The sequence below is a fragment of the Mirounga angustirostris genome, unplaced genomic scaffold (genome assembly GCF_029215605.1).
Source record: "Mirounga angustirostris isolate CCGP_5_RB_7025 unplaced genomic scaffold, mMirAng1.0.hap1 SCAF_1, whole genome shotgun sequence".
NCBI classification, from domain to species: domain Eukaryota; kingdom Metazoa; phylum Chordata; class Mammalia; order Carnivora; family Phocidae; genus Mirounga; species Mirounga angustirostris.
Window position 1 is genome coordinate 171,581,362 of NW_026991709.1, and position 23,294 is coordinate 171,604,655.

The window sequence follows — 23,294 nt, forward strand, 5'->3', positions numbered from 1 at the left end:
CTCCCAGTTTGACCTAATAGAATTTAAGATTTTAGATCATGTTGAATGTGAAATTTAAATACCACAAATTACTTAAAGGAGGACAGAAAGTGAGTGTGTATGTATGTGGGTAGGGAGAATGGGAGTCAATTTCTTAATTGCCACCAAACCAGGTACTAGTGATATAAAAAAATAAAACAAAAATAAGCTTCAGTGAAAGCAGGTTAAATTTTTATTAAGTACTTTTGTTGTGGAAATATTTTCAGTAATTGTCTAGAAAGAAATAAAAGTGGGAAGGTTACTTTTTAAAGGGGTGATGCAATGTATGACTGGAGCTGGTTTTACTATGCAAAGGTGAAATTAAGTAGTTTAGTAGGCAATTGATATCTTGATCTGTGTGCCTTGGATTCGTGAGGGGAGTCTACAGTTCAGAGCATAATTCTATAATGATAAGTGCAATTAATAAGTAACATGCAAGTTGTTACAGATGTTTCTGCTGTAATGAGATAAATGTATTCTTAGTATGATCTGCAAAATCACGTAATAAAAATTATAGGATTATGAGAAAGATAGGGTCAGGACAGACCTACTCAATATTTATGTAACACCACACTAAAAAAAAAAGCACCCGATCACCCCTTGAATAAATATATTAGCATGATTAAAAAGACAAGTGAAATTCCTAATAAATACTACAAAAAATACAGGACGTGTGTGTGTGAGTTGTATGTGTGTGTGTGTGTGAAGACAGCTTGACGAAAGACAGAAGGAAGAGTTGAGATTGCTAAACTCAAGCAAACAAGTAAAACAGGGAAGACTTTGAAACAAAGTAAAATCTGCAGAAAGACTCAAGAGAACCATGCCATCACCACTGCCATGTTACATGGTCAAACTAAGCCAAGAGGAAGAATGTAGGTGAGGGGAATGGTGGGCAACATAGTTTTGCCTCAGATACTGTGGTGATCTGAGTTAGTGGGCTCTGTGTTTGATTGCTGCCATGTGTGAAATACATGAACAAAGCCAGCATTTATGTTCTATTGGTGTCATTCCCCCGTTTACCACTCCCATACGTGTTAATATGCAAAACAGAAAGGTTTCTGTAGCACAACAGACTCATTCTCATCTTAAGTAAACACCTGAAAATTGGCATATTAATGTAAAAAAAATCAAATTTCTGTAAGTTTTTAAAAGAGTATTTTGTGAAATAGTTAGAAATCTGTATCATATAAAAATCCCTTCTTAAAACTGTATCTTTCTACACACACATTTTTATCACTTTAGGCAGACATTTTTCATCTGTTCAGGAGGAATTCGGCAATTGCATTTGAAACGAGTTTACATAAATCAAACTGTGCACAACACATGGGTGTATTTGTCAAAAAACTATATATTGCTTTTACGAGATTTGAAATAGCATGATATCAGCCACAGAGAAGACAGAAAACACACCTTCCAGTTTCAGAAGCATTTTTACTATACTGTTTATGTGTATATCATCTTGTGGGTATCCTAGCGATGAGTGGTTTTGAATATCTTTCACTAATAAAAATGGAATTATAAATTCAAATCTTTTCCCTTTGTTTACTTAATTTGCTGAATTTACTTCTTTTGTTATTTAACCCTGCAAATCTATCAGCTTCCACATTAAGCTGCAGTGCTTTCTAGGACAAAATTGTCAAACCTTGATCAGTTTGTGAATACTTGACCCATTAATGGTTTTCTTAACATTCTGCCATTTTGTAACCATCTGTTGTACCTAAGATGCCCTTAAGTGTATGGAATGGAGTTTTTTTCTGGTCTGTACTTTGTATTTAAGTGAAAGGAGCCTGTTAAATTTGACATTCACAGAGAAAGTAGGTTTTAAAAGTTATTGGTAAGGTCCCCAGGAGAGCACTATTAGAACCCAACCTTTGCTGGCACTTAAAAATTTAGTACACACTGAAGGTGAAACTTCAGTAGGTTCTTAATAGCTCAGAAAAGGTAAAACCAATTGTCAAATTACCCACTTGAGTCTGAGAGTCGCTCAGATACTGGGGGATCCTCATTTGCTAAATCTAATGCACTTAGAGGATAATATTTCTTACATCAACTACTAGAGGGCACTGCTCTCTCAGTGTTAGAATGAGTCATGTTATAAGACCTCTTCCATTTGGAAAATGCAACTTTTTATTACATATCAATGATCTTTAATCCATTAACATTACATGATCTATGAGAAGCATCCAGCTAAAAGAAGCTCTCTCTGTAATTCTCAACTGTTTGGTTTTACTGAATTAAATGACTCTTGGTCACATGTCAAGGGTATTTAAAGTGGCTAACAGAACCCTTAAAAACAAAAGTTTTGTGACTTAGTGTCATTTCTCGAGAGAGAGCAAGGATGATAACTCCTTGACTAGATGTGCAGAGGGAGTCACATTTGGGAAATGTACGAGTGTGATTTTTATTATTGAAGAGGAAAGGATAATTCTGCATGCAGTTCGATTGCACTTGGTCTGTAGAAACATCACTGGCAACATTGCCAGTGGATGGAGACTATTCAGTTTGGCCCTTTTAGAAGTACAGAAGTCAGGTGCCTGGGTGATAGACACTGGGGAGGGTATGTGCTCTGGTAAGCGCTGTGAATTGTGCAAGACTGTTGAATCTCAGATCTGTACCTCTGAAACAAATAATGCAATATATGTTAAGGAAAAAAAAGAAGAAGAAGGTGGCAGGAGGGGAAGAATGAAGCAGGGGAAATCGGAGGGGTAGACGAACCATGTGAGACGATGGACTCTGAAAAACAAACTGAGGGTTCTAGAGGAGAGGGGGGTGGGAGGATGGGTTAGCCTGGTAATTGGTATTGAGGAGGGCACATTCTGCATGGAGCACTGGGTGTTATGCACAAAAAATGAATCATGGAACACTACATCTAAAACTAATGATGTAATGTATGGGGATTAACATAAGAATAAAAAATAAAATAAAATTAAAAAAAAAAAGAAGTTCAGAAGTCCAGATTATTTTAAACTTTATCTATTATCTTTAACTATTAGCTCATCATTCTATAAAAATAAACCTAGAGTTAATGCGTTCATTCACATTTTCACCACTGCAGAGATAATGCTGGTATCTGAGTTTTAAAACTCCGAGGTTTTTCTGGCTTGCTGGGTAGATAACTAGAAGGCTGGTTACAGTGGGAATCTTCTTTCTAGGTCCATCATTTCAGAATGGTGGATTCAAAATCAGCCCTCTCTAACAAGGGATGATATTCACAACAAAACTCTGAAGTAAGATTTTTCTATTCTCCTACCAGCACAATGTGTCCCTTCTAAGTTCCTCATACCTGTGCCCTGCTTGTTTGATCCAATTCATTGAATGCCCTGCTTACCCGGGTCTCCTTCTACCACGATAGTTCCCGCTCCTTTGGGAAGGTTATTGTAAAACAAAAGTAATAATATTTATAGTCACAAGGTTGTTTCAAAGAACAGACGAAATAATACATGTATTGTATATTAAGTACTTAGCCCAATATTTGCTTCATACCTACTCCTCCTCTCTGCTATCTCCACTACCGCCACCACCATTATTAGGGGACTTTATGCTGAAATATAAGAGGGCTTTTTAGAGCCAAATCAATTCATCTTGGTTTAAAAAATTTTTTTTTTATTTTGAAATAATTATAGATGTACGGTTACAGAGATAGAGAGGTCCTGTATATTTATTTCACTTAGTTTCTCCCAGTGATTATACCCTCCCTGAGCATGATACAATATCAAAATAAGGAAAGTGATCATTGGTACAATGTGTGTCTTTAGTTCTATGTTATTTTATCACATATACAGACTTGAATAACTACTGCTGAAATCAAGAACGGAAGTATTCCATCATCACAAAGATTTCTCTTTTGCAACCCTTTTAAAGCCACATCCAGCTCCTTCCTGCCAAATTCTCCCTAATGCCTAGAAACCACTAATATATTCTCCATCTCTATAGTTTTGTCATTTTGGGAGAACATTTTATATACAGAATTGCTTAGTATGTGACCTTTTGAGATATTTTTTTACTCAGCTTAAGGCTCTTGAGATCCACCCAAGTTTTGTGTGTCAACAGTTAGTTCTTTTTTTTTTTTTTTTTTTTTTTTTTGCTGAATAGTGGTATCTCATCCATTCAGATATAGATGAAAATAGTTCCTTAATGTTGGCATTTCAGGCACTATGGTAACTGACAAATACTTTTGAGCACAGGAACCATTTCAAGATCTCTCAACACTTTCTCTGCCAACAAGTACGACCAGGCTTAGCCTTTTTCTTTTTAAAAAAGGTTTGAAAAGCCAAAAATTAATTGTGGAGACTTGGGTGGAAAATTTTTTTCTTATTCCAAGAAAAACATTTTAAAGCCATTTTAGAACAATATATCTTATCTAGTAATTAACATGTTGACTAAAAATCATTCTTACATGTTTTAAGAGCTTCAGCTGCTAAACCCTTGTTAACCACCTTTGAGCTACCCTATTTAAGACAGTATGCATTTTTAAATATCTGTAATCACTTTGACCTCCTTGTATGAGTTCAAATTAGTAATATTTTATTACATTTGGCACAATGTCCTAGACTCTCATACAGATCCATGTCTTTGGTTAGACAAGTAGTGTATAGTATTGTAATGCCTTATTTGATTGTAACTTTGTTAAGAGGTAGAAATGTTTGTTGAATGAACAAAAGAGAGTCATTAGAATGTGGTAGAGAGAATCCTAGAATTTCAGTGGTTAAGACATGGTAGCATTTGTTATTAGCGATCATTATATCATCAGTGCCTTGAAGGCAGAAGCTATGTATTATGGATCTATATATCCCTTACTGAGCCCAGTGTTTGGCACAAAGTAGATGTTTAATCAGTATTTGTTGAATAAACATATGTTGTAGAAGAGAACTCAGAATTCATTTCAAAACAGAAAATTCTCTTCTCCTGATGCTTTGCCTGGATACCACATCCCTTTCTTCCCTCCAAGTGGGGTTGTAGATGGCTTCTGGGACTTCCTGGCCTGTATACAGGATACTCCATTTTTTCTGGAGTTGGGCCTTAGTATAATGAAGTAGAATTACTCAAGAAAAACAATCTGGGCTGTTTATACTCTTAAACTACTCTGAAACCATCTGGTGTGATGGCAGATTAAGGAATGACTCTCAAAACAAAACATCAAAGAACTTAACTTTTAGTGCTCCCCAATTTCTATGGTGTAAATATTTCCATCATGGCCAATTTCAAGTTACCAACAAGAAGTCAATGAATACTGAGCTGAGAAGGATACATAGACTCAGCTACTATAAGTAGGAGGTAGCTCCAGCAAATAACTTCCTTTCCTCACTTCCCCCAAACACACTCTTAAGGGATGGTAACAGGTCAAGTGGGCCCTGGGAGGTCAGCTTTCTCCAGTTTTGAGCCTTTCTATGAAGCAGTACCATGGTCTCCTCTTTCCTACCCCAGACACTCTCAAACAACCAACCCAGGGCTGGGAAGATAAGAATTTTGACACCCTTGCATTTCCTTTGATTGTTTTATTTTGTTCCCTAAGACTCTGTGAGTCAAGATATCACAGTAGTCTTAAGAGCTTCAGTCATACATGACCTGCCCTAGACATGCAGGCTCAAGAGAAAACTTCAGTGTGGATAAGCAATGTTTATGTTATCCAGCAGTGACTGATTTCTTGCTTATCATGTTCCCTCCAAAACTCCTTACTGAAGGGGTTTTAGCATGGAAAGAGAACACAGATTTTGCCTTTGTGCAATGCTCACTTTCAACCACATTCAAAAGGCTTCACTAAAAGCAACCTGCCTTACATTAGGTATAAAATTAATTCCTTCAGGAACCTAGAAGAACCACTGTCTGCTGATGTTGAAAAAAAAAAAAAAGCTGGAATGTTGCTTGTGCAAATGTTTTATTTCTGGTAGAAATCATCTCACATGATTGACAGAGCTTCTGTCCATACTGGGTTCAACAACGGAAACATGGATTAACTGTATGTACAGTGGTGATAAAAAGAGAACAGCCTAGTCATTATTCTGCTTTCCAACTACCACCAGATTTTGTAAGTTAGAAAGCTACTCTGCTCTGATAGCTTAAGATTGGGTACCAAAGGGATTTACAAAGCAGATTCCAGACCTGTGGCACCTAAAGTGAACTGATCGTAGGAATCACCTAGACGAGCTTATTAAGTGTATATATACATCCTAAACTCTACCCACCAGGAGAGGGACCTGAAAATTTACAATTTTTTAATTTTTGCCACTGAAAATGTGATTCCCAGAGCAGAAGCATTGGTGATCACCTGGGAGCTTGTTAGAAATGCAAAATTTCAGGCTCTATCCAGGACTTGAAATCAGAATCTAAATTTAACAAGGTCCCTAAGTAATTTATACATGCATAAAAGTTTGAAAATCACTGTTAAATCCTCTTGAACACCAATTCTAATATGTTCTGAACTACCAAAATAGAATCTATTTGTTGCTAGAAGGTGGTAGAGGGGAAAAAATAATTATTTCATTTATTTATTGATTCACTAATTCAGAAAGACCTGTGTAGATAATGGTAAAAGATAAAAAGTAACAAATGCATTTATAATACGGCTAAAGTCAAATATGGAAGGGTAAGAAACAATCTTACTAGATTTGGTACAATAGAGTGAACTTTTGGAAGCCAAAGCAGACATGTCAATATGGTAGGCAGAAGGAAGAAGAAGAGCATTATTTCTCACTGGTGGGTAAAAGGAAAATGTAATTTTGCTAAAAGATTCAAACTTTCTTCCTGGTTCTACAATGTAAGAGAATTTATTGGATATCTATTTAGGTAAAGAACTGTGGACTTCTGGGGGTGCCTGGGTGGCTCAGTAGGTTAAGAGACCAACTCGTTTTTTTTTGTTTTTTGTTTTTTTAAGATTTTTTTATTTATTTGAGAGAGAGAGTGAGAGAGCCTGAGAGAGCGTACAAGTGGCAGAAGGGGCAATGCGAGAGGGAGAGAGAAAAGAAAAGCAGACTCCTCACTGAGCAGGGAGCCCAATGCGGGACTCAATGTGGGGCTCGATCCCAGAACCCTGGGATCATGACCTGAGCTGAAGGCAGACACTTGACTGACTGAGCCACCCAGGTGCGCCTCAACCAACTCTTGATTTCAGCTCAAGTCATGATCTCAGGCCTCACATCAGGCTCCACATTGGGTGTGGAGCCTGCATAAGATCCTCCCTCTCCCTCTGCCCCTCCTCTCTGCCCCCTAAAAAAACCCCAAAAGACAAAGAACTGTGGACTTGTGAATGAATAATGCTTCACAGCAGTTTTACAGAAGACTGAGAGATTTTAGTATTAGGATAATATATGATATCACTGCTCAGTTATACCTTAGGCTGCATTCCTGAGTTACATTTTAAATTCTAGCTCAGTGAAGACATTTTCTTGGGTGAACTCATAATAATGAATTGTCATAGTATTTACCCCTCAGATTTCAAAGTCTCCCTTCAGTTGGCTTTTTAAAGTAAACTCTATGCCCAACAAAGGGCCTGAGCTTACAACCCTGAGATCAAGAGTCGCATGCTCTACTGACTGACTTCAGATTCAGAGTCTTGATCCAAATTAGAAGATTTGCTAGGTAGATTGTATTCAACTTTTTTTTTCCTGTTTTTTTTTATTCTTATGTTAATCCCCATACATTACATCATTAGTTTTAGATGTAGTGTTCCATGATTGTTTGTGCATAACACCCAGTGCTCCATGCAGAACGTGCCCTCTTTAATACCCACCACCAGGCTAACCCATCCTCCCACCCCCCTCCCCTCTAGAACCCTCAGTTTGTTTCTCAGAGTCCATCGTCTCTCATGGTTCCTATACCCCTCCAATTTCCCCCCCTTCATTCTTCCCCTCCTGCTACCTTCTTATTCTTCTTTTTTTTTTTTCTTAACATATATTGCATTATTCGTTTCAGAGGTACAGATCTGAGATTCAACAGTCTTGCACAATTCACAGCACTTACCAGAGCACATACCCTCCCCAGTGTCTATCACCCAGTCACCCCATCCCTCCCACCCCACCCCCCACTCCAGCAACCCTCAGTTTGTTTCCTGAGATTAAGAATTCCTCATATCAGTGAGATCATATGATAGATTGTATTCAACGTAAATACACACAGACACACTCACATGCAACCTGGATAAATTTCCTATTTTAGGATAGTGATTCTCAAAACTATGACCAGTAGCATCAGCATCACCCAGGAACTTGTTTGAAATGCAGCTTCCCAGGCCCCACCCCAGGTACTATATCAGAAATTCTGGGGGTAGGACTCAGCACTCTGTGTTTGAACAAATCCGTCAGGTGATTCTGGTGTGTGGTAAAGTCTGAGGATACCTCTGAAAAAGTAATGGCCTTCTGATCTGATCAATTAGAGCAGTAGTACCCAAACTGCTGTTCATTGGAATCACACTTGGGTCCCATGTCCAGAGATTGAATTAGTTGATATGGAGGATGGTGGAGCATCAGGATATTAAAAACCTCCCCAGATGATTGTAATCAGCAAAATTTGAGAATCACAGAAATGGGGTTTGCTGGTAATATGGAGGCTCTCTACAAGATTTCGGTATGGATACTAGTTAACAACAACAAAACACTTCTGATATTGCTACCGATACTTCCAGGCTTTAAAAAAGCTTTCACATGGGATCTCTTAGTTTTGGCAGTAAGCTGAAAAATAGCATACTCATTTTACCAATAAAGAAAGGCTTAGTGACTTGTTAAAAATACCAAATTGTAATTTGAGATCCAAGCATGCAGCTTTCCTGTTTCAGGTCAATTTTAGTAAAGCTGCTGCCTAGATGACTACATTTGGGTAAGAAAGGCCCTTGTCCTCTCACTGGATGCTGATCACACTTAGCACGTTTGATTATTTTGTAACCTGGCTCAACGAGGCAGCTGAGAAATCAGACTCAGATGCAGATGAGCACTTGTGAAAACCCCTGTGAAATAACTTTTAGCTTAGCCTGAATGTTTTCCTCATTTGAGAGCCGATCATCTGGATAAATGCCAAATTAACCAAATAATTGCTCAAGCCTGCACCTCACTTTAATTGGACTATCAGCTCCTTAATGGTATTTGAGCGTCCTTCCAGGGTCAGATGTCCTCTACCACACAGGCCAGGAGAATCCTCACAATACAGAAGCATCAGACAGAAACTCCTGAGGGCAGAAACTATTTCTGTTCCATGATACAGTCCTGGTAAAGTCAGGTCATAGTCAAAAGACCCACTTGCTCTTTAAGATAGTTCATCCCATTTCAAAATCAAAGATACTCTAGTAAACTAGTCACGCTCCCCATTATGATCTGGGTAAATTGGACAAAATAACAAAGTACCTTGCTTGGTCTGGTATAATTACTTGTCCTCTGAATCACACAGATTCTTTTTTCTGGCCCTACCTGCTCTGAGTGTTGGCTGCTTACTGCCTCCAGCTGCCCCCTTCCCTGGGAAATTGGGAGGTTTTGCTCCATCTGTACCCGCATCACCACCCCAACCCCTATTGCCACTGCCACTGCCACCTAAGGGGCAGCCCAACGATGGACTGATAAACAGAGACTATAGAAAAGGCTATGCTCCTTGCTTCAGGTGGAAACAACCCTGGGATGCAGTTTATGATCCAGATATCCCTCTCTAGGATGAGATACAGGCTAGACCATGACCTTGCTCCGCTCCCCACCTGCCCCTTCCCTATCTTGCTTTCTTTTATAGGCTTTTCCCTAGAGAACACTCCTATAGCAGCTCAGAGGTACCTCAATCCCTGCTTCTGCTTTTGGGACCTTAGTTGTGCTCTGTCCTTACCCCATGATTACATATACAGACACACTCACATGCAATAAGCATTCTAATTGGAGCATCACAGAAAAATCTCAAGGTTGGTGATTCAACCAGCAGTCCCCGTCACCAATATGATCATCTAAGTGGACACCAATACTAAACATGAGTAGAAATGTTGCAGTAGAAAATTTAAATTTTTACCAACAAGATACTTAACTTAGTTTTTTTTTTAAGTTAGGTTTTTATAGAGGATCCAAGTTCCCCATGATTATCAGACTTTATTCACCCTAAATCCAACACACCTTCATGAGTGGGAAAGAAGGATGGAATGATGGTATCACCCAGGGAATGGTATAGCACTCTAGGGATGTCCATAGGAGTACATCACACACTCAACCTCTTCCACGACGTGGGTTAATACAGGAGAAAAAGTATGGGAACAGATGCCTTGAGGCATCTATCAGTGGTGATAGGTCAGTCACAAACAAGGATATTTCTATTTGATATACTCAAAACCTGGCCTACTCTAATAGACTGACCTCAAGGTAAAAGTATGTTATTCTCCCATCCAGTGAGTAAATCAACCAGCGCCTATGTTAATTATTTAGCAGTTTCAATCCATTAAATATAGATATGTTACATACACATTAAATACTCAGAACACATAAAACAAGACCAAGGGAAAAACCTCTTAAATATATGCTTCCTAACCATCTCTTATTCATGACTCTAGGGTTATTACCTAGCATGAAAGGGAATCTCCTCTCTAGCATTGGGGGATCCTGGTATTTGATCAATAGTTGGAAGCAACATTATTTTTTCCTTCCTGATAATAAAGTATCGTGTTTTCATTGTGTTTCTTTATTCAATTCAAATTCACCACGATTCTAAGAAAGGTAAAAACAAATCAATTATTTGACCCCAAAGAGTCAAACTATTACTATTCTTCAAGAAACAAAGTGACTTGCAGAATACAATCATAGCTTACCCAAGTGAACCAATATTAATTTATATGTATTTTTAAATAGTGAAATGTCTTCTCCCTCATTCACTTAAAATGAACTCCAGGGATTTACTCGTTCAACACTTAACTGTCCTTCAATTCACTTAGAGTATATTAATATGATTTTTTTGGAAGTGAAATGGGACATTAAAGAAGGAACTTCTAAGCCTGTTATTTAAGATTCTCTAAAATTGGTTCTCAATTAATTTTTTCCAATCTATTTTAAACTTTGCCAATACACTTTATATATTTGAATTAAAAATTTTAAAACATTCAGGATTCTCTACATGCAAGAAACTGTCCAAATGTTTTATAACTTTGAGCCTTTGTTAAGGCCATTTCACTCTGATCTGGAATATTCCTGGTCCTTTTTTCCGTCTGTCCAAATATAAATCACTGTTCAAGGCTCAGCTGACCAGCCCAGTCCATTAGCCAAACTCTCTTTCCTGAATTCCTGGAAGCCTTACTATTTTTACCACTGTTTGTCCTGTATCATTTACTGACATGCCATATTGTTCTCATATTCAAAGTGGTTGAAATCAGAATGGTTAAATAATTTCTCAGGCATTTTCCTCTTATCTTCATTGCTCTGGCTTGCTGACCTCAGGGCACTTAAGAAAGGACTCAGATCAAGAATTCATTTGGAATTAGTTCCAGTCAGAAATGATTTGAAATAAAACTCTGTAAAAGATGGAGCAATGATTCCCTCACAGGTCTTGAACCCCAGGGAGGGGGAGGGGACAGGGTCCGGAAAAGGGTCCCTTTCCTGGAGGGGTGGGAGGAGTTGTTTTAGGCTGTTACATTTTATCCGCAAGTATGAGTATATACATACATCTACACACATCTCATATACACTCTGTTATTTTCAGCTGTGGGTAGATGCCCTAGATAAAAATCATTTGATAGCCTTTCTCACCTCTAGCTCTCCTTTTGGGACTTTAGATATTCTCTCTCGTTACCCCATAATCATATCCATGATTTACAGTTATTTGTTACTATCAAATTTTCTTATTTTAACAAAGGGACCTACTGAATCTTTTTTTCTTTTTTTCTTTTTTTAAGAATGTTTTAAAATTATAATGGGGTTCCCAGAGCTGTAAATTGGCAAGCACTCACCTAGAGGGTTTTAGGACAATGTGATCCATTCATTAGGCTATTCATCCTCAGTCTTAGCTCTTCTTACAACTAGTTGACATACTGTTTAATAGAGAACACACTCCTTTTTGCAGAAAATCTTAAGTAATCTACCAAGCTGAACTGTACTCCAAGAGTCAGTTACAATAACCAATGATCAGATCCAACCTGGACAGGGTGAAACCATTGTACCCATCCCAGAGAAAGCTGGAATTATTGTTCCCAACACTTACAGTGTGAGAGGTATGTGCTTAGGCTTTCAAAAAGGTCATGCTTACGGTAGGGCCAAGCCAGGGTGATGATTATTCTAGGAGCACAGAATGTTCTTCTGCCTCTTTGAAATAGGCTGTAGGGCCATAAACTCTCACATAGTCTTGTCTTTTTTGGGATGTTGGTTCAAGCTAAAGAACTTGGTGAGAAGAACAGTCATAGAAGCTTCCCCTTCCTTTTTTAATGTGCACAGGGAAGAAGCTCTACATGCTAGGCATCAAAAAGTGCCTTGCAGAAGAAAAAGCCAAGACTGTAAACTGGAAAATCATTGGATTTATGGAATCAGCTCCCTTTGTGTGCTGCTTTTCTCTTATTCATAATCTTTTTATCATGTTCTCCCTAAGAACTACTGCTTAGGTACTTTAGATAAATTCTGAATTCAGAGTGAAGATTTTTTTATATGACACAAGCAAATTGATAGCCTAGACTTTTTTTTTTATGACCGTAGGTTTGCCAATTCACTTAAATTATACTTTCAATTATTTATTTACTTAACTCATAATTTGTTTTTTATTTTGAAAAAATATTTATTTATTTTAGAGAGACAGAGAGCGCAAGAGCGGGGAGAGGGGCAGAGGGAGAGCAAGACAGAGAATCTCAAGCAGACTCCCTGCTGAACACAGAGCCGGACTTGGGGCTCCATCCCACGACTCCAAGATCACGACCTAAGCCGAAATCAAGAGTTGGATGCTTAACCCACTGACCCACGTAGGCGCTGCAAATAATTCGTTTTTAAAAAGTCTCTTAACTCTTCCATCACTTAACACATTCACTCATTCCTACACTCATTCAATATTTATTGAGTCCGTATTATGTGTTTCACTTTTGTATTAAGTCCTGAGACTAAAATGATGAGTTAAAGCAAATATGGTCCTTGACATCATGGGAAGTTAAGGTGCAATGGGAGAAAAAAAAGAACAGAAAAATCACATCAACAAATGTAAAACACAACTCTGGCATCTGTTATAAAGGATAATTAAAAGGTAATATAAAAATCTTTAAGAGGTGAAGTTGATCGAGGCATGGGGCCAGGTGTGACTTCCTGAGGAAGCAGCAATGGAACCTGGAGATGGAGAAAGAGAAGGAGCTGATGAAATGAAGAAGGGAAGGAAAAGCATTCCAAGAAGAAGGAACAGTATGTTCTAGTGGCTCCTGGAGGAAGAGAGGATGGTGAATGGTGAATATGCAGAACAAAAAGGTCAATAGAGCTGAAGAGCAGGGGAAAAAGGGCCATAGGGTGAAAGAGGAAGCTGGAGAGGCAGACCACTTCTGTGTACTCTGGAAAGTTCAGATGCGGAAGAACAAGATGCACAAGAACAAGATGCACTCTGCCAGATGTTCAGAGGAACCTCTCCAAATCAAGTCAACTCGTCTTCCTTCCAAGCTGAAGTTTGTACCAAATCAGCATGATAGCAAGACTCCACAGCATTTCAGAAACTGCTCAATTTAGAAGAGTGGTCGACAGAGGAATAAAAATGGGTGCCCAGGGAACTGTGTTACCCACTGTAAGCATCAGTAGGGGCTGATTTATAAAGTGGTTTCCTTGTATTACTTGTAGAATGCATTATTTTCTTCTTGAGCAGTATCTTTGGTCTAAAGATTTCTTTACCCCTTCTTGGGGGTGGGATTGAACAACATGCTTAGCAAAACACATGTTAGTTTAGTGACTTAAAAATTTTTTTTCTTTTCACTACAAAGACTCACCTATAACACTAAGCTCTGCGCTGGAAAAGATAACTCCGTGTTTATTCTCTGCCACACACTGATACATGCCAGCATCTGAGAGGTTCACTATTGTTATGTTGAGAGTTCCTTGCTCAATTTGAATTCTATCCTGTGAAAGAAAAGAGGAACACAAAACAGTGACCTTCTACAACGGGGACCTTACGGCAATTTTGCTACATGCTATATCAAAGGGGCTTAATGAGAAGAAAATAGCCATCATATAAGCAATTTACATAACATGATCTATTCATTTGTCAACTAAATTTGTGGCAGGTTAGATGCTAAATGGAACAACCTTGTACATCAGTTGGTAAATGGAATTTAAATTGTAGGACTCTCTGGAGTTCTCATTGATTCAATAGTGAAACCATACAGATTAATATCCCCTCTAAATAGATGAACTTGAAATTTAAAAGGCTTTTTTTCCTCTGAGGCTTTGTGCGAACTGGGGGAGCGGGGTGGGGAATATAACCAAATTTACTGTCTAGGGTTTTAAACACTCAGATTATAAGCAGGCAACACTTTGGAGGTTAATAGAATTATAATCTTCTTGGAGAAGCTGAAACAAATATTTCATATTGGTTGCGGTTTACTAAAAAAAAAGGGTAGGTATTAATAATTTAAGGTTCCCTTACTCTGTTGCTGTCAGTGGCATCATCTAAGCTTAGGACCATCTTCTGGTGGCCAATTGGAAGAAAGAAAAGTTAGTGTATTAAGCAAAAGATCATTCTCATTTGTCAGCCTGAGGATATGTAACTTGCATTATCAATTTTCCTAAATCCCAAAAAGGATCTCCTCCTCCCCAGGAACGTGCCATTTAAAAGAAACAAAATAAAGACGTACTGGTTTTCTATTTGCCTTAGGGTTGTGATTTAGCTGGGCGGGCACCTTATTAGGCTTGATCAAATCTAGGTATCCATGTTCCCTCACATTAAATAATAGGGAGGAAATGCCTGTTATCTACCCTACACTGTAGTGGTTTGAGTTTGGCTTTTATAATTGGGAGAATCATGGAGCCAGCAGGAGCACTTCCAGGGACAGGAGAGGAGTATGTGACAGGGTGACAGTCCCCTTTTGGCTTTGTGTGCACTGATGACCCACCATTGCTCACAGCAGGCACTTTTCACTGGGCTGCCTGCAGTAAAGGAAATCTGAGTATGAAAAACTGGCTCTCAACTTGGGGCCTGAGGAAAATGTCAAATTTCAGTGAACATTTGAGTTCAGTAGGAAAAAAAAAAAAAAAAAAAAAGTTAAATTGGACACAATTGTTCCTCATTCTAAGGTCCTCCTCATCCTCCCCCTTGCTTCAGTCCAAGCTCTTTGTCAGGGTCTGCTCCCTTAGAGGGGCATTACTGTATTATGTCAATGTCCCCTCTCTCATAGCAGATTTTATAGTACCTTCTAGATGCTCTTTCAGAACCAAGGTACTTATTCTCTCAGCTGCTAAGTTTGATAAGTGCTCACAGCTGGGTCTCTCTCTCTGTCTCTCTGGGAACTTCTCTTGGCTGGAAGAACTTCCCCAATTCAATGACTGGTCAGTGTAGGGGTACAAAGGCAGGCCTCCCTTTGCCTCAATTTGGGAATGGCTGAAGGACTTTCTGCTCCAGAGCGCCCCCTTGAAGGACTCTGCTGGAACTGCATCACTGTTTAATCTCCGTCTGCCCAGTCTGTCTTCTCTGACTGCTTCACAGGTTAGGCTCTGAGAGCTTTCCCAGCATACCTTCTGAACGCAAAGCTCTGCTTCAGAGTCTGTTTTTAGAAAACACTCTCAAAGATGGAGAGTGACTACTGAAGTATTTTCAAAGAGCATTTGAGCTTTTCTTCCCTTTATGCCATATCCCCTCCCCCACATCCCTTTTCCATAAGATCTTATTTTCCATATAACCAATTCTGAAAACCTTTTTCAGTCAAACTTTGATATTTCTGAATCAGGCAGACATTTAATATTTGGATCCTGGCTCCATTACTTACTAAGGATGGATGTGACCTTAGGCAAACTGCTCTGTTTTGCCCATTTTACAAACAAGTCAGTTTCCTTGTCTGTAAATTGTGCTTAGCAATAACGCTTACCTGTAAGTTTACTTGTGAATGTCAGATGAGGCAATAGGCTTGAAGTGGCAAGATAGGTTAGCACTTGCTAAATGTTTGAGAAGCACACCTTCCAAATCCTTTAAAAATATTATTATAACCTATCATTTCCCCTTAATAGTCTGCATAGAGTTTTTATTTCCGTGGTTATATATTTCTAAAATTTCCATTTTATTCTTTTAAAAAGTCTATCTGCTTATCTCTTCAAAATATATTCTGTATTTTCATGGACATGATTTCTTCATGTAACTCTTTCAGCACCCTAAACAGACTCATCCCTATTGCTTTGTTAGACTATCCTATAGGTTGGTCACCTTTCTAAAAAATAAATTTTTGCATATATTTTGGAAAATTGGTTTGCAGGCTTATTAGTGAAAAGGAGTTATTTTTCTTTGTCTTTATTCCCGTTCACAGTTTTGTGGCTCCTCAACCTGATTCCCTGGGCCAACAGTCCAGAAACAGATCTACTCATGGATTTTCGGAGGTCCTGATCTGTGAGGATACTCCAATTACTGCAGCTCTCATCCCAGAGCCAGTGGGAGTCAGAGTCCAGGACTTTCCACCTCTCTTGCACCACAGTGTCCTATTACGCCAGGCAGGTAATAGGTTCGGCTACTTCTTTCACTGGATGGTAGCAGGTGGGGAAGATCCACACCCCAAGCCTTTACTGCAAGGATATTATATCCTGTCTCCAGAGATGATGTATTTTTTTTTAAACCTGAGCTCTCAGGCCTACAGTCTGGTGCCTCCAGTCCCAGGGATCATTTTTGTTTTTGTTCTATTTCTGTTGCATTAGAGATGTGAATCTTACAATTGGATATGTCATTACTACATGTTTGGAGGCAGAGCGGGTGTTTTGAGGGTGATCATATTGGACATCACTTGTCCAGAAGTCTCCACAGACAGAAGAGAATAACAAAACCACATTGAGATAAGAATTTGTATGCTGAGAGGTCTTATTCTCTCTTATCTAGAACATATACAAATTTGTATCTTAGCACAATTACATGTTCCAGACTCTCTGCATAACTTTCCAATTGTACAACCAAAGATGTTAATTTGTGAAAACCAAAGATTCTGTACAGAAGAACAAGGCTGAAGAACTGGATTTATGTACAGTTTCTATGCATCAATTGCATTCACTTCCATTTTTTCCACTATTAATAACATTTGGTTGCATATTATTTTGGAAATAAAACTCATCATTTTCCTCCTTCCATAACAATGAGGCCACATTAAAGATTACAGTCAATAGTATGACACAATTATCATCAGTTGGCTTACCCGAGTTAATAGAGGTTCACCATTTTTTAGCCACCTGTATGTAGGTTTGGGCCTTCCATTTGCTTTACATTCCCAAAAGACATTTTCTTCTATGGCCACATGTATATCATTTATTTTTTGAATCCAATTAGGTTGAGCTATAGCAGTTCAGAAAGCAAAGAAAAGATATATATTCAGTATATGTTCAATCTATTTTTATCACATGCAATCAAGGGACAAAAGTAGGCTTAAAATAAAATTACTTTTCCAGATGTTTTGCAGATTACAAGACTGGGTAAGAGTTCAGGGGGTACTTTTAAAAGACAACCCACTCTATGTCCAACTTGGAATGTCCTGTTTTTGCAGCCCATGTGGCTGGTCTTTTAATTGTGAAAGGCAGAAAATAAAACTAGCATTGTCATATGGCCAAATTAACTGTCCCTCTCTGAATCATCTATTCTTTTTTTTTGTTTTTTCCTTTTTGTAGGAGAAATATCCCCACATTGCCCCACCATTTTTGGCTCGGCTCATTCTTAGATATACACTACATTTCCCAGATTTCTTTGCAGTTAGAGGTAACTATGTGACTAATTTCAAGCGAAAGGTACCAGTGTGAAAGTAGTGAGAGCAACTTCCAGGTAGTTTACTGAAAGATACTTGTCCTGGACTCTCATTGTCCCGTACCACTGATTGGGAAAAAAGTGACAACTGTAACAGCCTTGGGCTCAGAGAGAAAAGCTATGTAGGATAAAAATGCTGACTTACCAGTCTTGGACTTTGAATGACCTTGTAGAGCAAAGCTGCCCCACACCCATCAGCTGATTTTGGGGGAAATATGTGGGAGAAAAACTTTTTTAAGCCACTGTATTTTTGGGTCTCTCTGTTATAGCAGCTCAGTTTGTCCCTAATACACTTCACTCCTACACATTATATAGATAATTGTGTGACTTCGTTCTCCTTCTAGACTATATCATTGTTTATTATTGACTTATTTCCTATTGATAGCATGTTATACCCAAGAGTATGACTCCAAAATCTCAAATCTCTGAATGAGTCCGGATTTTTGCCAAAACTTTCTTAGGAAATCAAGTCTTGCCCACAGTCTAACAGGAATTCAAGACAGCACTTAACTCCCACATTGCCCACTGCCCTATACCATTCCCACCAACCTTTCTCATGCTTCGGTTGAAGTCACACTTTTTTCTCCTTGTTCTCAATAGAGATAAAGACACTCTTAGCTCCACATTCCATGTCTTCATACATATCAAGCCTTGCCTAAAGCATTATTCATGCTATTGTTAACTGTAATGGCAAATGTATTTAAGTAGAAGACCTTCAGCCCAAAGTTCATGCAGAAGAGAACCGTGGCTATCATTATGTAATGTTTTCTTCTCAAAGGGCATTTCCATAGGGTAATGCCTACCAATATAAACCTAATAGTTAGAATTGTTATCAGTGTTTAATTAGAAGATGCTACTCAATATTCTTAACATGTCTCTTAGCTGACTTGACCTCAGTATCTTCATTTAGTGAGGATTCAAATCATCTATAATTTAATTCAAAAGGAAAATACTAGTGTTGAGGCTAAGCTGTCTATTTTACCTACTTACTAATAAACAAAACTAGAAAAACACTCAACAAGTCACTTAACCAGCAGAGGTCTCTAAGTCGCTGAATAAATGTTGCTTTCTCCTTTTTCCATCTTCAAGCAATTGCATGTTTTTCAAGGAGCAAAACACAATTTTACAAATTCTCTACTGATGGGGATGATGCATTGCTGCATATGAGGGGAGGCTGAAAGGGTTGATTTTCAAAAAAAAGTCATAACATCAACAAGCACTAACTTGAATGGAAGGTTATAACCTTCATCCTTGAAAGAGCTGCAAGTCTGCCATTGTTCTATATCTTCCTGCTGCTAATGCAAAGGGAGCTCAAAAGGTAGATACCTTTTCTGTTCTCTGCTTGGAGAATTTGATGTGTAACCCTGATAGGGCTAATGGCAGTTGTGTGCCTGATTTCACATTCAACCTGCTGAATATTTACCCCCCACAGAGTCCACGAAAACAAAGCAAACAAGAAAAGCTACAGAAATCTATGTGGAATATTAACAACTAAGCCAAACTTTTCAAAGAGACTGAGGGAAAAATAAATGGAAGGGCAAATGTAACTTATGAAGCAATGTCAAATTGAAGCTCAAAAAGGAAACATCAAAATCACTTGTAGAGACTGAGATTTCAATGTCATAGATTTCCTGTAACACTTGGGCTTATTCATTGCTTTCTCTCAAAAATGTAGAAAGCTGGAAGCAAAAACTTGCCATCACAAAAAAAGGAGATGGGGCAGGGAAGGGAGGGTCTTGAGAGGATTATGAAAAGACCTTGCAAAGTTCTAACTAATTACTTTCATGGGTTCATTTTGTCTCTTCCAGCAGGGTTATGGAGGTTAAGGTACTTGACAAGAATGTTCAGTGGTAGTTATTTGTGCTGGCCAAGGTGAAATCACAAACTAATTCAGGAGTTGTGAGACATCATCAGGTGCTTTCTTTGTTTTTAAAGTAAAATTAATTCATAGAAGCCAAAACTGAAATGATAAAAACATATTCCTTTTGAAGTGAATACCTGGACAAGGACCCAGGATTAGGAAAAGAATATCATATTATATAAATGACAAAGAATGAGATCATCTTTCTTTTTAACATGCCCGTTGCAGATCTATAGGGCAAAAGCCCACACAGTGAAGACTTCTGCTGCCACTCACTTAGACTGGATGAATCAGATCTAAGTGGGTGAGTTTCTTATATCAAGTCCTGTGCCGAGTTTCTTGTATGAAGTCTGTGTCTGATGGAAATTGTTTTATCTCTCCTTATCTTTTTGGGTCACCTAGTTCAAAGACCTTGGATAACAAATGATCCATTTTAGTGCATGACAGAAAACATGGTTTCCCTGGGCAGGTGGGATGGGTGGTGGCTAATGCATATGGGCCCATGGTATTTACTCCTTAGTATCTAGATTCAACTACATTTTATAACAGCATGTCTAAATAATAACTCTAAACAAGGCCTGAACAGGTTGGTATAGAACTATTATTTCAGAAAGAATGTTTAAATGCCTTTTTGGGTAATATATGTAGATCCCACATATTGAACAGAATTAATCACATCCACTTATTAAATCATCTATTTTGGTGATTCATGTTCTTTCAAGGTTTGAAATGGAGTAATCCCCTCTAAAACATAACAAGTCTTGTTCTCAAGCTACAAATTCAAATGTAAGGTTAAATGATTGCTTTGGATTTGACCTGTGACACTGTTAGTCTCTTGGATAGATGAACAATTTTTTCATTTCAGTCTTTTGTGCAATAACTGCCAGAAATGACCTAAATCATTGTGTATTTCAGCCACTGGAATCATGCAAGCATCATATCTGATAAGAATTTATATTGCAGATGGATAGAATTTCAACTTAGTGGCCAAAAAATTCTCAAAGGTAACCAGATCTCTGATTCTCCAAAACCAGAAATTTCTAATAGGAAGGAATGCCATCCTGAGCCTTAGAACTTAGAAATTTAAAAATGTAAAAGAAAGGATATGCTGGAGAAAAGGATTTAAATTGCTACTGCAAAGATGACCCAGTAGTCATTTGAAATTATTTCTGGTTTCTTACACAGTCTTGTAGAAGATGAATCACCTCCAGGGAATGCAGAGGTTTAGCTAACAATGCTTCAGAAGTTTGTTGGTAGTGGGTTTTATGAACCTTAAAATAATTACTTGGCTTCAATTTACCACCCATGTACACAGTTGCTTCCCAAATCTTTATCTCCAGCCTGGAAATTTGGATTGTTGACAGAATCACTGAGATATTCTCATAATCTTCGCCTTGAATCCATTGCTCCCAGAACTGGTACTTGAACTATTAATTTTGAAACTTTACTGTAGAGAGTCTTCCAACTTATCCTTACAGTCTCCTTTTAAACCCTGACTTCCCATTTGCACAAGTCATTGAATGGAAAGACCAGCTTTACTAGAAATACTTGCATTGTGTTCTGAGGTAGGGTCCATATTTGATCTTCCTTCAGCCCTCATAATCTCCCATCCTCTGACTTCAGACTCTCATCCAATCTACACACAACAGCAGGCAAGCAGCCTAATATGGCGGTTTTCAAATTCAAGTCTAAGCTCTGAGGGTTCTGGGGAGGTACTGTCTTCAACTAGAAAAGCTTTGCTTTGTTTTAAATATTGAGAATTTCATGTAAAAAAAAAAAGGAACTTGATGATTAAACAACACATGCACTTTGAAAAATGCTATGCTGAAGCCATCTAAATCTTGTTTTGTAAGAAGCAGCTTGGATTCGGAGCCTGCAGATTGAAAGCTTGTTTTCTTATTTAAATTGAGGCAAGGTTGGACTTGACAGTCTCTGAAGTCTCTTCTAACTTTAATATGCTAAGTCTTTAGATTGCATCTTGAACCAACTGAATTCTTGGATCTCCTGGGTTCACAGTTAATTTGTGGTTCACTCAGACACTCCTATTTAGGGTCTCTTTACCTCTATACTGAACTTTTGCCTCTAGCAATGGCAATACTATCAGGCCAACTCTCTCACAGGTAACAATGATAAACTCTGCACAAAAGATAAAAGCTGACTACTGGGAATATTAATAGGCATTCACTAATAAATACAACAGATATGACTGTAGGAAATAATCTGTGTGTGAGATAATGGACAGGATTTGTGAATGTGCTTTGCATGCTGTAAATGTTATACATACTAAAAGAACATTACCATCATTTTATATTTTTAGGCTAATATTTACAGTACTCTGTCATCTGGTTCTACCAAGTTCTCTTACTTTCCCTCCAATTATGCCCAGTGAACGCACAGCCCCTGTCAAATAAGGGTCTTCTTTGTCCTCAAGTCCAATAAGCCAGTTCCTCCTCAAACTTTTGTTCTTACCACTTTGTGTTTTTGGAATATTCTCTTCCACTTCATTCCTGACCTGTTTTTAGTCTGAGGAAATACCTCCTCCACGAAGCCTTCCTGATCTTCCAATTGTAGACCTACTGAACACATACTGTTCATTTGGCACAAACAGCCCATTTTGTGCAATCACTTGTATTGTTTTTTTAAGGCCTCACATTGGTTCACCAAGCCCACTTCTACCCAAGAAAACCAAGCTATTACTCTAGCCTAACATGGATTAATTTCCTTTTAATTTTCAACTTAATCACTACCTAGTAACTCTCAGAATCTGCTCTTATTGAATTTCGCCCTTTGTCCTTCCCCTATCTACCTTCTGAGGAAAATACTACCAGGCATTGACACTATGTAATTATGGAGTATCTCATCAGTATGTTTATACATGTTATTTCTCAACCTCATAATAACCTGTAGGCTAAATAGAATTATCCTCATTTTATAGATGAGACCCAGGAATATTAAGGTCTCAATTCAGAAAGTGGTTGAGTTAGGATGGGCACACAGGTCTGCTTGCCTCCAACATCCATGCACTATCTATAGGCTCTCAAAATATGTTCAACCCTACCATCAGTGATGATGGGAGCATTCTTTTGGACCTGTATCTCTCAAAGTGTGGTCTCAGAACCAGTAGGGCTCCCCAGGTCTCTTTCAGAGAGCCCATGAGGTCTTTTCTTCCAACTACCTATCTGTATGAGACCAGATTTTCTTCATATACTTCAACCAAAACAATACATCATGATAGATTGACTAGAGAAGCACATATAAGAGTCCAGCTTTCTCCTGTTAAGTCAGACATTAAAGAGATTTGCAAAAACACATAAGCAATGTCCCTTTTCTCATCAACTTTTTTGGGAAAAATACAGTCAGTTTCTTAAAATATGTTAATTATGTTAACATGTGGTCATTTTAAAATCAAGAAATTACTAAATTAAATTCTCAGTTTTAGTTTCTAATATGGTATATATTGGTAGATATAACCCACATAAGCAAAAATTCTTTGGAGTATTTAATAATTTTTAAAGGTGAAAAGGGGTCGAAACCAAAAGTGTGA

The 23,294-nt window shown here is 38.1% G+C and overlaps 1 protein-coding gene across 1 annotated transcript in view; it reads right to left on the reverse strand.

Moving 5' to 3' along the window:
* Positions 1 to 23,294, reverse strand: part of CNTN4 (contactin 4) — a 942,629-nt gene that overhangs the window by 138,654 nt on the left and 780,681 nt on the right. The window contains exons 10-11 of the mRNA XM_054504629.2: positions 17,291 to 17,427; positions 13,898 to 14,027 (exon numbers count right to left, since the gene is read on the reverse strand). Coding sequence (XP_054360604.1) covers positions 13,898 to 14,027; positions 17,291 to 17,427 — 267 coding nt within the window. The remainder of the gene's footprint in view (positions 1 to 13,897; positions 14,028 to 17,290; positions 17,428 to 23,294) is intronic.